General features: G+C 39.7%; 1 protein-coding gene across 1 annotated transcript; it reads left to right on the top strand.

The window, feature by feature from the left end:
• Positions 1–4: 4 nt before the first annotated feature.
• Positions 5–14265, top strand: PM20D2 (peptidase M20 domain containing 2; the record flags this gene model as incomplete). The annotated part of the gene is made up of 6 exons (XM_008946028.1): positions 5–159; positions 2439–2581; positions 5949–6103; positions 8489–8624; positions 13276–13383; positions 14063–14265. Coding segments are annotated over 6 exons (900 nt in total), but the record flags the coding sequence as incomplete, so codon positions are not given.
• Positions 14266–15229: the final 964 nt, after the last annotated feature.

Raw genomic sequence — 15229 nt, 5'->3', positions numbered from 1 at the left:
TGTGCCGCAGATCACGGTGCTGGGGACGCCGGCGGAAGAGCAAGGAGGAGGCAAAATAGACCTGATAAACGCTGGGGCGTTTGACGGCCTGGATGTGGTTTTCATGGCACACCCCTCGCAGGAAAACGCGCCTTACCTGCCCGATGTGGCCGAGCACGAGTGAGTGAGCGGGGTCGGGTGGAAGGGGGTGGCTCGTCGCTCGCCTTTTCGCCCTCCCCGAGGAGGGGAGCTAATTCGGAAGGGGCTGAGCTTAGAGCCGGGACCTAGCAGGTGCCCTTCAGACAGAGTATTTGCAGGCAGCTAAGGACTCAGGTCACTGTTGTGGGCACTCCGGGACATTTTTCCAAAGTGCAGTGTTTGGTCTGCTCTTAAAAGATCTGTGACTGTTCTGAGAGAATCTTGCATATGTCCCAAACATCCATTCTTTCTTCTGATGTTTCTAGGCGTTTCTTTTTAAACATGATTAACCTATCTGTTAAAAAAAAAAAAAAAAGGCAAAGGCACTGGAGGAGGTCCCGTGCATCACAGTTCCTTGCCTTCCTGGGCACCAGATCATGTAATCATCTGTGGGCATTTTATTTTAATCAGTTCTGAAAGTGTTTCAGGTTTTCCCTTCTACTTTTGAAAGAACCAGCCAGCTGTACCTGACTGCAGTTTGGGTCCTTATTAACTTCCAGCCTAAATTTCATAATGGCCATTTTATATCTATTAACTTACACATCAACTTCTTTTTGATTCATAGTACTTCTTGGCTTTCCTTCATGTTTACCCCCAGTAGAAGTATAGACAGCAGTCATACCCTTAGTCAGCAGCTTCTTGCCAGTTAGCCCTGTAACTATTTGGAAATGATGCCTCATCTTTTAAGTACCCCTGCTGTTCAGTGACATTACATGTTTGTTTATACTTGGGACTTGACTTGTCTTGGAGAACTCCTTGCTGGATGTGCATAACCAGAATTGTACACAGTCCATGAGGTAGAATTTCCTTAGACCTCACTCGACTGAGGCTTCAAGTGCAATGTCTCTTTATCATTTTGGAGGGAGCTGTCACATTTGGGGCTTCCTCTTCAGTCATTTTCAAGCAACTAACTCTTAGACGAATGCTTAGTCTGTAAGTACATGATCTTTTCAGATATTTTTGAACTTCATTGTATTCTTTCTCTGCCAGTCTGCAAGTTGCCTTACCTTGATTTCATAATGATAATAAAAAACTCATACACTACGGAATGGGATGTACAGCTGTCTTGGAGGATGAGGGGGGGTGGAAAAGGACATTCTTAATTTGGAGTGCAGGGAGTAGCAGGTGATGTTTTCTGCTGCAACAGTACACTCCATTGTGTCCCTTTTTGCAATCCAGTATTTCAGCTCTGGTATTAACTTACACCTGCGGCATGGTTCAGAGCATGAGGGGTCAGCTCAGGATAGTGGTTAAGTTGGCATTTGTGCAAGACAGAGGTACAAACAGTTTAGGCTGCTTCTAGCTGGGTAAGAGGTTGTGCATCTTGGGGCAGGGGGAACTCTGAGCTGGAAGACTGAGCTTTTGGGTAAAATGTTGAGTGAAAACAGATTTAGTTAAAATCTTTACTGTAGATAAAACCCAAATATTTGTGTGTTTGATAAGTAGTAATACCTTATGTATTTCTTAGTATTTAGTACCTGCCTTTCGTGTAAAGAGTTTTCATATAATTTGAAATACATTATTTTGTGAGGCGAATATATATGGTACCCAAATGAAGCTAAGCATGAGCTCTTATTGGTTGTGTTCAGGTGCAGTAACCTCTTCTGGGAAGCTGGGGAATAAGCTTTGCACTAGATTTCTTCTTTGTCACAAGCCTGTCTAACAGCATTTTTCAGACATGCAGGGAAAACATCCTTGCTGTAGCACAGAAATGTGTATTTTATACTAGGCTATGCTTCTGCTACACTTCTAAAAATTTTACTCTTGTTATTTAAACATGGGTTGTATGCAATCTTAGTGATGTGCTTTTGCTGTCTTACACAATATACACATTTCATTTCAGTTTGACAAGATCTAGGACAATTGACATCTAACTTTGAATTGGAGAAAAGGGTTTGTTACCCTCTGAGAAGAATGGTAGTAACTTTAAGTGTCAGATCAGTCATGCAGTGTTAAAAAAAAAAAAAGTGTTTTATAGATTTCATACTTCAAAGCTTGTGCTTCTCAGGAAAAGGCCAGATAGTGGTATGTTACAGGCAACTCTCTTGCCTTACTGGCTCTTAGTATCATTCTGTGTGATTATTTTCACACTAATCTTAGATCATCTTCCTACAACTGCAGACAATTCAACTTTGCAACAGTGTGATGTGGAGTGTTCTGCTGCACAAAACTTAAATAACTGTGTGAACAAGAGGAACTTTTTGTTTTAGATTTTTTTTCAGTGAATGAGAAACAAATAAGCAATGCCTTTTATTTCCTAGTGTGACTGTGAAATACTATGGAAAAGCGTCTCATGCTGCTGCTTATCCTTGGGAAGGAGTTAATGCATTAGATGCTGCTGTTCTTGCATACAACAATCTGTCTGTTTTAAGACAGCAAATGAAACCGACCTGGAGAGTTCATGGTGAGACCTTCATTAAATCTAATGTCTAGCAAGTAAGAGTCTAAGCTGTTGAAATACTAACTTACAACATCCCACAAATTAAAATTTTGTATTATTGCACCAAATTAAGTGTAGTCACTTCAAATATTATGAAATAACACCATTTAATTTAAATAGCTTGTCTCTAATCTTAAAAATCATGTCGGTATCCAGAACTAACTGCTGAAGATAGGCTTACAGGTCAGATTCAAAAGAGGACACTGGTTACCTAGGTACATTTTAAGTCTTTGTGCTTGAAGTTACAGTTCAGAAAGGAAAAAAAAAAAAAGTTGTTTCTTGATACATGACCTTGAATTCCTTAAAGTTAATGAACATGTTGTTGCAAAGGTGTAAGATTAAATGATTCTGAAAACCAAAGTATTACTTATTGGATAATTTCTGTACTAGACATTCCATTAGATGGCATTTATTGGAAGGGTGTAGTGGTCTAGAGTGACTGAAGTTTGTTTGCTGAAGTACAAAAAATAAGTAATGGTAAAGTCTGTAGTACTGGCTAGTAGCCCAATCAATTAGATGTTCATTGTATTCTAATAATTAATATCTAGTAGACCTTGGAGTAGGAAGGTCATTTTGCAGTAAGACATGTTAACCACTGAGCCTGGCTTGCACTCCTTCAACATTGTGCATTTCTTTTTGTAGAGTGGGAAAGCTTCAGAAGTTGAAGGGGAAGCTGCCCTTTAGCTATAAACCCAGGTTTCCCTTATTACACCAAACACAACTTTTACCAAGATGAAATTCAGAAGTCCTCTAGAAATGGCAAAGTTTCCTAATGTAGAACTGTTCATTTGGGATAATTGTTATGAGCCAAAACACTTGCAGAAGTTATGAACTAATTGTTCTACATCTTGGCTGCTTGTGCTGCATAACACATTTGTGTGTTTCTCTCTGGGATTTCTGGATGGAGTCTGTAAGCCCCAACCCTCTTGACTGCAGATGAAGATGTTTGCAGTCCTGCTGTGCAGCATACCCAGATGAATTTCAGACAGCAGGCACAGCCTCTCTATCCTATGGCTCTTGAGGAAACAGGGCACTTAATGAGTTTTGGTGTCTGAAACTTGTGTTGCAAGTTTAAAGTTGGAGGTGCCTCAGTCTTCTATTGAGTCTAAGCCTAAAACCCTAAATACTGCATTTTTCATAGTTTCTAAAGGCTAAATGGATAATGTAGGCTTAGAGGTAACACTGCCTGAACCTCAATCAAACTTAAATAATGCTATAGCTGCTGTCAGAAACCTGGTTTTCAAACTGGAAATACTTAATACTTTTGGGAAAGTATAAGCAGCCAGAATGAGATTTACTTTTTAGGAATGCTTTACTTACAACATTGTCTTGGAGATCTTGTGTTACTGACTTGCAGTGACAGCAGAGGCTGACATAAGTGATCCTACAAATCTCAGTGTTAACCCACAAACATAGCCTGAAATAATTTCCGTTACTTGAAGTCTGGAGTTTCTAGGCAAAGTTTTATGTTTTATGTACTTGAACATTATTGGTCTAAGTTTGTCTGATATTTGATGTTATGTTTCTTCCCTGCTTATAAGTGGAGTAAATGACCCCTTGAAAAACAGGGATATGTGTAGATTTCTTTTACATACTCAGAAAGTTATATTAAACAGGTTGTAAAAAAAAAAAAAAAAGTTCCATCTAGAAGGACAAACTGGGTGGCACCAGTAGCGTATGGGCGACCTACTTTAAAGCTATATCTGCTGTCCAGTCTGTGTTGCAGTTGCTTGGAAACTTATATGTAAATATAGTCTTAGTCTCCAATTCCATTTACAAATGTGCTGGAAAACTGAAAGTTGTTTACTCATTAAGAGACTTGTTTTGAGCAGATGTGTAATGGGTATGTCATGCAAATTTGTATGTTGAGTTGCCGGTTCCTTTCCTGTGATGTCTGTCCTTCTCATCTGAGCTGTTCCCTTTGTTACGGAGTAGTACTGATGGTAGTTTAATTCAGCACTTATTTACTTTGTACTGGAGACTGGAAAGGTTTTACTTGAAGGGGAGTTTGTAGTCTTAATAGGTGTTCTGCACCAAAAGGAAAAATTAGTTGTCCATCTGCATGCTGATAGTGCTGCCTTTTCAGGCTTCAGTGACATACATCAGTGACTTTGTGCAGTATTTCCATTTAAGGTGGATAGTTTCTCAGGTTCTACAGAAAACAAATCTTATTCCACATATATAAATTGAGGGTAGGAAGCCAGGGAAACAACAGCCCATTGAAAGCTACTAGCTGTTAAAACACTGAAATTTGATGTAGAATTGAGGTCTACAGTGTTTTGTTGTTGAAATATAGGCTGAGGGCACTGGGATTGTTCAGCATGGAGAAGAGAAGATTCTGGGTGGATCTTGTAACTGCCTTCCAGTACATGAAGGGAACCTACAGGAAGGCTGGAGAGGGACTTTTCATAAAAGTGTCCAGCAACAGGCCAAGGGGAACTGGTTTTAAACTGAAGGAGAGTAGGTTTAGACTAGATCTTGGGAAGAAGTTGTTCAGTGTGAGGGTAGTGAGACTCTGGAACAGATTGCCCAGCGAGGTTGTGGATGCCCCTCCCTGGGGGTGATCCAGGCCAGGTTGAATGAGGCCTTGAGCAACCTAGTCTAGTTGAGAGGCATCCCTGCCCATGGCAGGGAGTTTGGATTAGATGATCTCTAGGGTATCTTCCAACCTAAGCCATTCTATGATTCTTTGAAATATCTCATTACTACAGGTTTTATGGTAATGCCTCTGTTGCCATAATTGAAAACTATGTAGTTGTCACACATCTCCTTGAGGGGGACACGTTCAACTCAAACTTCACTCCTGAATGAAACTACATATGTTATACGTTCCAATATTCCTAGAGAATTAGTTTGAGGAATCTAAAGAACTTTCTGTGCACTGGAACATGCACTTTACTCTAGCATTCCTGAGAAATGCAACTTACTTGGTTTTTCTCCAAGCTAGCAGTTGAGGAAACCTTTACAAGTTGGAATCCAAGGTAGCCTTTGTGACTATTTTTTTGCTTTCAGTGAGAGACAGATTGCTTTATGACTGTGAACTGAATTTCAGGGGATTAATTACAAAAGTTTTTTGGCTTGTCCTTTGTTTAGACATCTGTTATGACCCGAAGAACGCAATGCAACTGTTGAAAAACTACGGGCCACTTAATCTGATGTGATGAAGAATCTTTGTCTACATACTGTGTTGTTGACCTTCTTTGTAAATCATGCTCAGCTGATGTATTCTTGTTTTGTTTATATAGTTAGTTTTTGAGCAAGGAGTTTCATGATGGGGATGAAGATCAAGCAGTTGTCTTTAATACTGATAAGATGACTTCCCTTTCTGCAGGTGTAATAAAAAATGGTGGTGTGAAACCTAACATCATTCCTTCTTACACTGAACTAGAGTTTTACTTGCGTGCTCCTTCAATGAAAGATCTCTCTCTTCTGACAGAGAAGGTTGAGAACTGCTTCAAGTCTGCAGCACTGGCCACAGGATGCAAAGTAAGAATGTATTCACACTGATGTTTCTGTGATGCTGGAGTTGAGGTAGACCAGAATAGGAAACAGAGGTTACAGCATTTGTCTGCTTGGTGTTCAGCTGAAATAAACCTAAATTTCTATTATACTGTTTGCTATTCTGTTGCTTTGTCCTGAAAGAAAGCTTTGGTTTGCAAGTAGAATGCCACAAAACCATAGAAGAATATAGATCAGGAGACACCTCCAGATGTCATCTAGTTTAATCCTCTGTCCGGAGCATAATGTTCAGTGCTGTTTAGATTTCTGAATATTTTTGGGGATGAAATTCTACAACCTCTGTCACAAATGAGTGCTCTACCCACCTCGTGGAGAACAGTAAGCACTGGAGACTGACTTTCAGTGTTGTCTGTGGAGATTGTGGTGTTTCTGTCCTTGGAGATAGTCCTGATATGGTCCTGTGCAACCAGCTCTAGGTGACCCTGCTTGAGCAGCGGAATTGAACAAGATGACCTCCAGAGGTTCTTTCCAACTTCAGCCATTCTGTGATTCTGTTGTATCTACCAGGAATTTCATTTGTTGCCTCTCATCATATTACTGGGCATCTCTGAGAAGTATTGTTTTGTCTTCCATGTTCCCTCCCCATCTGATAACTGTAGACAGCAATAAAATCTCCCCTTAACCTCTTCTGAAGGCTCAAGAAATTAAGTTCTTTCACCCTTAATTGTATGTCAAGTTCTCCACCACCCTAATGATCTTGGTGACCTTCCCCTGGACTAGGTCCAGTCTCGATTTGAGAAGCACAAAACTTAACACAGAACATCAGATGTGGTGTCAGGAGTTGTCTGCATCCATTATAATGATACTAAAACATTAATGGCACCGGTATTGATGGCAGATGAATGCTACAAGTAACAGGCAGCAATTTGGATTTTTGTACCACTGATCATAGCATTTCGACCTTGGATGTCTTCTGTGTCTCTGAGCCAGATATGTCATCACAAAAAGCTGATCTTGGTCATGCCCTATCTGCTTTTCTGTGAATATGTGCTGGATATTCATAATGCCCTTGTGATTCTTCTGCCTGGACATGGGATTAAGGAGGATTTATTTGCTCTATAATCCTTGCAGGAGCTTGAGGATAGGACAGTCTGGTCAGTTTGTAATTTACAAGTTCCTCCTCTTGGCCCTTCACAATGGATGTGACCTTTAGCTCTTCTTCAGTGAGCTGGAACATCCCTCTATTTCATTGACATTTAGAAAATGATAGCTCCCTGATTGCGTTGCTGCTCCTCTCTTACTCAGCACCCTTGGATGCATCCTGCTTGGTCCTGTGTATGTACAGTTTCTTTGTGTCCCATAATCTTTTTTTTTTTTTTCCTGTGGGTGATGCTCCTCTCCTAGAGACAGTGCTGCTAGGCTCTAGAGACCTGGAGGCTTGATGCAAACCTTACCAGTAGGAGCAGACAAAACTGGTATTGAATGTTTGCCCTCCCCTCCCCCACCCCTCCATGTTCTTTGTCACTAGGTCCTTTGCCCCACTAAAGAGCAGGCTCACATAGCAACAAAATATGAAAAATCAGGTGATTTTTCAGTTAGCATTCCTTTTTGTTTTGGTTTTACTTTTAGTAATTGGAAGGGTCTCCTGTAGCTGGTTCAAGCAATGCAGTTACCTTCCAGTGTATTGCTAAGGTAGATGGTTCTGCCTGCTCTGTAGCTACAGGTTTGTGGCTAATAGCTGTGAAAAGAATGTCTGTGCTCATCAGAGCAAACAGGTACAGTGTGTATGAAAGTGAGCTACTAAATTAAGGTCTGCTCGAGGCATTAGGTGATGTTCTCCTAGTATGGAAAACTCCATAGAGTGGGGTATTCCTCCACTCTAGCTGGAAAAGGATTTCAGAAAGTGCACCTTAAGCAGAATGAAAGTGAAGATGTCTTGAAATTTGACATTGGTATGTTTTTAAAATTTGTTTTCAAACAACTTTTACCCTTGTTTTCAGTCTTCTTGTCTATGTGAATTCATTTCAAGACTGTAGTTCCTGCAAGCGATCTAAACAATAGTAAAATAGAATTTGGTAGGAGCTGAAATTTCTCTGTAGCTTAGAAGTACCTGCAGTAGAAATCATTACACACTGTTACAGGATATGTTTGTCCTATTTTTGGAGATGTTATTCATGAAATCCATGCTTCTGGAATATGTCCAGTGCAAGCTTGACAAAACACCAGCTGTGTTTTGATCAAGGTTAATATTTGGCAGAAGATTGTATTTTTGAAAGAAACTTAACAGTTAGGTCTGTTTTGTCATGGGCTTTGACGTATGGATATGTACTTTTTTTTCTGGTCTTTGACTTGTTTACATTAAACTAGTTTACACTGGAGAAAAATTTCTCATAATTTGGGTTTTTTATCTAGGTGGAAATAAAAGGTGGTGCAAATGATTACTACAATGTGCTTCCGAATAAGAGCCTGCAGAAAGTTTACAAGGAGAATGGAAAGAAGCTTGGAATAGAATTTATATCAGAAGACTCTATCTTGAATGGTTTATCAGGTAACTCCATATGGGTATTTTGTTATGATTTAAGCTTAGACTGATCAACTTTTAAGTGTATAGAATAATTGGATTAGAGCTAGGTTAAACATAGTTTGGTCAGAAGACAAAGCCAATGTAGAAAGCTGAAGCTCTGTAAAAGGACCATACCTCTGGCCTGTGTTTCTGTGTTTGTTGTGGAAACTGAGGAACTTTCCTAACAGGTATGAAAAGCAGTAATCATTTTCTGATAATATTTCTGAAAATATTTCAGGTAAGAAACCGTTTAGTTGGGAAAAGGGATGGAAAGATGGAAAGCTAAGAACAGTCTTGCTGAGAAGATGGGGATGTGTAATGAGTTGCAGCTCATTCTGTTGCTTTGAAATAATCCTGGTTTGCTATGGATGGAGATGAGACTTAGTTTTTAGGAACCTTTGTTTAATAATTTTCAAGCTTACATGAAAACAAATCTACTAGCATCTAACTAATATTTTAAAGGGAGTTTTTGAAGAGTTTCAGTGGAAGCTTAAGCATCTTAGTAACCCTAATTTAAACGTGTTTCCATTAACAGGTAATTCTATGCCTCTGATTTTAGTTTGGGTTCAACAGATGAGTTTTCCAAAGGGTGCTGTTGAAGTAGGTGTTCACTTATGGCTCTTGACTATGTCTCAAACTGTTTCACTTTCTTGGTCTCTCAGAGCTCTAGTAATAGAAATGTGAATCCTTGAATGCTCAGGTAGGTTTAACCCTTAACAGGCTGGGTTTGTTTTTTTTTTTTTTTGGATCTTTCCTACACCTCTGTTCAAGTCTTAACTGCTGCTGATATTTTTTAGCCTTCACTACTGATATAACTGTATATATGAGTGTTTTATTACTCCACTCACATTAAAGGTTTTTCTCTTTGGTTAGAAGAAAAAAATTGTTCTCAGTAGAAAGTTATCCTAATTAGTTTGATTGCACTTCTAGACTTTATCTGAAATGCAGATTATCTTAAACAGTTGAGGTCTTGGTGTTTGCATACAGAGTTCTCCAAACATTTTTTTGGGGCTGGGGGAGACAGCAAATCTGATGGTGTTCTGATTGATGTTCTCCATTTCTTACTTCCCTTCCAGATGAAGGCAACAGTAACATTCTCTCTCCAATTGGTTTATTGTTTTGGGTTTAAAAACAAATTATAATTAAAGGCAGATTTCTTTTTTTCTACAGTGTGGTCCGAGTAAGATTTACTACTTTGCTCATTTAGCCTTAGGGGCTGAGGAACCTTACTTAGAATGTTTACTGTAGTGAAATTTTCTGGAGCTCTGCTAGTTGCTTCCTTCAAACCTTTGTGTTAAGGGTGAAAATCATGAATACTGTTGATCTTGCTGGTTCAGAGGACTTTGAATGAGCTTAGTACAGACAGCTAATTGCAGTAGTGCTTTTATATGTAAGTTATGTGATATGCTAAATGTTAACCATTAACTTGCTTCATCTGAAACTCCCCATATGCCTGTCCTTGTCCTTAAATCGCTTTTCAACTGTCAAAATGTGCTCGAGCAACTGTGTTTCTATCTCACACTGCAGTAGGCCTTACTGAGATTTTCTTTCCACAGCTTCTCTGAAGTTTTGCAGTGGAGATTTGGGAGCGTTAACAAAGCGGTCTGCGGAGACCTAAGGGTGGAATTTTGTACGCTACCCTTTTGCGGGGGGGTTGAGTGTTTTGTCTCATCTTTTTCAAGACCTGTTTCTGTTTAGTTTTCATACGGTTTTCAATGTTTTCTTTTAGGATGTCAGTTTCTTCTGTTGAAAGGGAAGGACGATAGCTCAGTTGCTTCTCCATGTCTGTGCAGCAGAAAAGTCGTTGTCAGATGAGCGTTCTCGCTGCCACCTCCACATGGGTGTTAGTGTCGGTCTGCTCACAGGTATCGCTCCAGGCAGCCAAGTGTTGCAAAGAACTCCTCTAGTCCCTCACCTCACGCTACCTTCTGCGTGCCTCGGGCACGCCCCACTCATTTGGCACGCAGAGGTGACGCAATGTGAATCTGAGTTAGCTTTGATCAGGTGCCATCAGCTGTTTCTCCTCCTGCTGGTAGGGCAGCTCTGCTGCAGGATATCCATAACCTCCCAGAGCAGATGGCTTAGTTTAGCGTGCCTAAGTTGAGGTGCCTGGTTTTACCATTACTGGGGTTCACTGACTTGCTGTATGCCAGACTGATACAGGCAACCTTAAGAAGGAGCCATTGTGTTCTGAAAACAGCACTTTTAAAGGTTGGGAGTGTATATAAATGCTTCCTGGAATCTTTGGCATTTTCCCATCTACTCGTGTTTATGGCAATACTGTCTTCCTCTCTGTGTTTGGTGACTTGAAGAGGCTTCAGTATCAGCTTCAGGATATCTTTTGAGAGGCTGGAGTACCTTTCCATTGATAATAGTGCACAGGTCTCTATATTGCATTGGTAACTGTGCAATTATTTACGCTCCTAGAAGAAATCCTGATCTGAACATCTCTACCAAGCATGAAGTTCCAGATGTTTATATGGAAACCATTGGAACACTTGATGTTTTAAGTGTAACACTAGGTTGTGCCACTAAAGGGTGTAACATTTTTCTGATAGAAGGGAAGATTTGACTGTCATGTTTTTGCCAAAGGCTGCCTGGATATTGGCTTGGTAAACTCTCCATCTTAGCATCAGAATCACTGAGGTTGGAAACAACCTCTGAGAACATCAAGTCCAGCCGTGAACCCAATGCTACCATGACCACTAAACTGTATCCCAAAGTACCATGCCCACATGTGTTTTGAACACCTCCAGGGAAGGCGACTCCACTACCTCCCTGGGCAGCCTGTTCCAATGCCTCACCACTCTTTTGGTAAAGAAATTCTTACTAATATGTAATCTAAACCTTCCCTGGTGCAACTTAAGCCCATGTTGTCTTGTCCTATTGCTTGTTACTGGGGAGAAGAGACCAGCCCCACGTCACTACAACCTCCTTTCACATAGTTGTAGAGAGACCTTACTAGGGAATAGCAAGTTTAAATTTCTCACAGTCAGCAAAAGTAACTTGTAAACTAGCAGTAGATTTGCTATCGCTATAAATTTAGGCGGAATTAGACGATGGAGAGTCAGCGTGCACTGAAATACCTAATGCTTGATTTGCTGAGTGAGGGCAGGGGAAAACGCCAACACAGTTCTTCCCACAGTTTGTATATTAGGACTCAGGCAGGTCTAGAGCTCTTGGTTTAGTCTGAAATAGGTAGAACTTCTAGACTTCTGGTTTGTCCTTCCAGACTGCACAAAGAATAGATCAATAGTAGAGGCTACTGAAAATTAAAATCATTTTGTTACTGCACCAAGAGTTGGATTTTTTCAAACGTGTACTGAATTTACAGGAAGAGATCATGGGTTTGGGACAAGCTTTGCTGCTTCCATTCATAGGCAGAGTAAGTAGAAAGCTAGTATTGTCCTCTCTGATCACATAGTGTAGGCTCTGTGGACTCACTTTTAATAATGGCATGCTTCCAAGAACAGTCTATATTCCTCAATTGTTTAATTGCCCAATCCTGAGGCATTAGCAATATCTTCTCTCCATAAAGAATCAAGATATGGAGGCTACCTGATGTGTTACAAATTTTAAATCTCTGAACAGCCATGTTAAAAGTTAATGTTCTTTAAACATTTAATGTTAACGTTCTTTAGCCATTGCTAAAGAAAAAAAAATCCTGCTTCTGGTGTCTGGATTTCCCCATAACTGATATGTTGATTTCTTCAGCTTTGAAATTTCATTTTAAGAAATACGGAGTGGATTGCTTGTTTGGGTAAAAACAAACACAACACCAAAACAAACAAAATCACCAAACAAAACAAACAAAAATCCTTCGGGAAGTAGTTGCAGACTCTAAGATTTACTATGAAGGATCTACTACTTCTGGATGGTATCATTAAGTAGATAAGGCAGTACTCTGAGATGGGTATTATCACTGACATCTTGAAAGTGCCAGTCAGGCATGAAAGAATCATTAAAATCTGCAGAATTGCTACCACAAATTCTCTTATGTCTACAAAGCACTGGCATTTTGTCTGGAGTTTAATTCTGATCTTGTTATTTCAGGACTGCTTGTGCTCTTAAGTTTCTGTAACAGAGAAGAATCAAAAAGCACAGGAGGAAGTAGTTGACCTCAGTTTGGTTTTGTTTAAAGGTTGATTGTTCCTACTTCAGAATCCCCTGCCTAATGCTGAATACTTGCATGCTGGAGAAAAGCAGGAATTGTTGGGCCTGGCTTTAAGGGCTGTCGTAGGAAAATAGTTGAATTGCCTGAAACTCCCAAGGTTTGCAGCTTTCATTGTTTCTGAATGGAGAGCTCACTATGAGGAGATGCTTGATAAAAAAATAACAGTAGATGGAATAGGAACATGCTGATACATCTTCCTTGCAGTCCAACTGATTATTGATGAGAGGTGCACTGGAGAGCAGCATCTGAAGTTGGCTAGTTAGGATTGGCTAGTTACATCTCAGTGATGTGAGATTCTTGTATGGATAATGACTCATTAGAAATGCTTTTTATTTTACACTTTGGGGTGGAAGATACTTTGTTTTAGATAAGGGCTGGAGGTAATATCTGTCATACATTTTTCTTACAGCGTTTAAAACTCTTCAACACTTGTTAATTAGAAAGTTTCTGTGTTGGTTCTAGGTTCCACGGACTTTGGAAACGTTACATTTATAGTCCCTGGGCTTCATGCTTATTTTTATATTGGCTCTGATGCATTGAATCATACTGAGCAGTACACAGAAGCTGCAGGTGAGTGGAAGTGAAAAGGGTTAGAGGTTTATATTTGGAGCCCTTATGCTTGTGTATGGAAGTGTAAGTATTAGATCTGAAAGTGGCTGCATGTGAACACCTACAGAGAAATGAACTTGCTTTCTTCAAACGTGATGGGATCTCAGCTGAATGCAGACCCTGAAACAATTATAGAGCAGCAGAAAAAAAATGACAAAGTGTAGAATTTGTTTGTTTGAAACTAAATGTATATAGGAAGGGTGACCACTCCTCATACTAAAAGCCTGATTTAATCTACCATCTAGACAGAGGAAATTACAAGGATTAGCCCTAGCAGCATAGTCAAAGAGTTCCTAAACATGGGTCAAAAGGTGAAAGTCATTTTTACTTCTAAAGCACAATACTCTGGAAGTGTAAAAGAGATAAGAGTATATAACCCTGCGTTATGTGAACATTCATTTTCCTGTTTGCAGTCCTGATTGTTTATATCAGTGGCAGAAAGCTAAGTGCTTGCATATGAAAATTAGTTTTGAGGCATTAGAAGATAGACATATTTAATGTGAGTACATTTTTAAGAATCTGTTCTTGCAATTGAAACTTGAAGATCTTCTTTATAGACTGTACCTTGTGCAGCAAGCTTAGTGGGTTTTGTCTAATATTAGTTACCTAACCAGAAATTCCTCCTGCTTTCTTTCTGCAGGGTCACAGAATGCTCAGTTCTATGCTTTGCGCACAGCAAAAGCTTTGGCAATGACAGCACTGGATGTCATTTTCAAGCCAGATCTGCTAGAAGCAGTCAGAGAAGACTTCAGACAAGTGAAGCTAAAAGAAGAGGGGCAAATAAATCCTGTGGAACCTAACAAAGAATCTGGTGCTGGCATAGGAGCATGTGCATCACATTAAACTTGATTAATCCTCTCTCCATAGGATTGACTTAATGGAGACACTGTATCTAAATCCCAGAAGGGGCTGGATAATCACATAGTTGAAGAAACATTGACCTTTTTAGACTTTAGGTGAAGCAAATAGTATCGTTGCTTTCAAAAATGTGAATTTTTTTTCTAGCTGTAATGTTTGCTGTATTCAGTATGGTGATGAGTTTCAGACAGATCTCAAATACATTGTCTTTTAAAGTTGCAGTGTTGAATAAAAGAGTGCTTAGATCCCTTTTCAGTGATTTTCTGTGTATTGAGAAAGTAATATTCCTTGGGGGGGAAATACAGTATTTACATGGAAATTTTTGTTCTAGAATAAGCTTTAAAATCATCAAAGAATCTTATAATCACTTAGGTTGGAAAAGACCTTTAAGATCATCAGGTCCAACCATTAGTCTAGCACTGCCAAGTCCACTGATGAACCATGTCCTTAAGGACTATATCTATAGAACTTTTAAATATCTCCAGGGATGGTGGTTCAACCATTTCCCTGGGTAGCCTGCTCCAGGGCTTAACAACCCTTTCTCTGAAGCAGTTTTTCATAATATTAATATAAGCATTGTTCACTCAGTGACCATAGGTTGAACCTTTATGAAGTATTTCTTTTGCCAGTCATTTTGTCCTGGGCCAAGACAGAGGCTTAAAAGCTGAGCTGGTTTGACTGGAGAGTAGGGTCTATGTTGGGAAGGATGCTGGGTTTTGGCAGTAGCAGCAGTGGAAGTGAACTGTTTGTGGAAATGTGATCTGTAAAGGGGCATTGTCCTGCAATGCACTGACCTTCCTCCTAATAAATTTTGGAGGTGGTGTGAAGCCATTGATCAAAAAAAAAAAAACCAGGAACTAAATGCTTGTTTAAATGAAAAGATTTAAACTGCTGAAGGAAAACACATGCACCTCTTAAATTCTGCTCTAAGGCAACGCAAGTGTCCACA

Source organism: Merops nubicus, unplaced genomic scaffold, assembly GCF_000691845.1.
Source record: "Merops nubicus isolate BGI_N331 unplaced genomic scaffold, ASM69184v1 scaffold16048, whole genome shotgun sequence".
Classification (NCBI taxonomy): domain Eukaryota; kingdom Metazoa; phylum Chordata; class Aves; order Coraciiformes; family Meropidae; genus Merops; species Merops nubicus.
The sequence above is the reverse complement of the archived record's forward strand: the minus strand, read 5'-3'. Positions and strand labels throughout refer to the sequence as shown.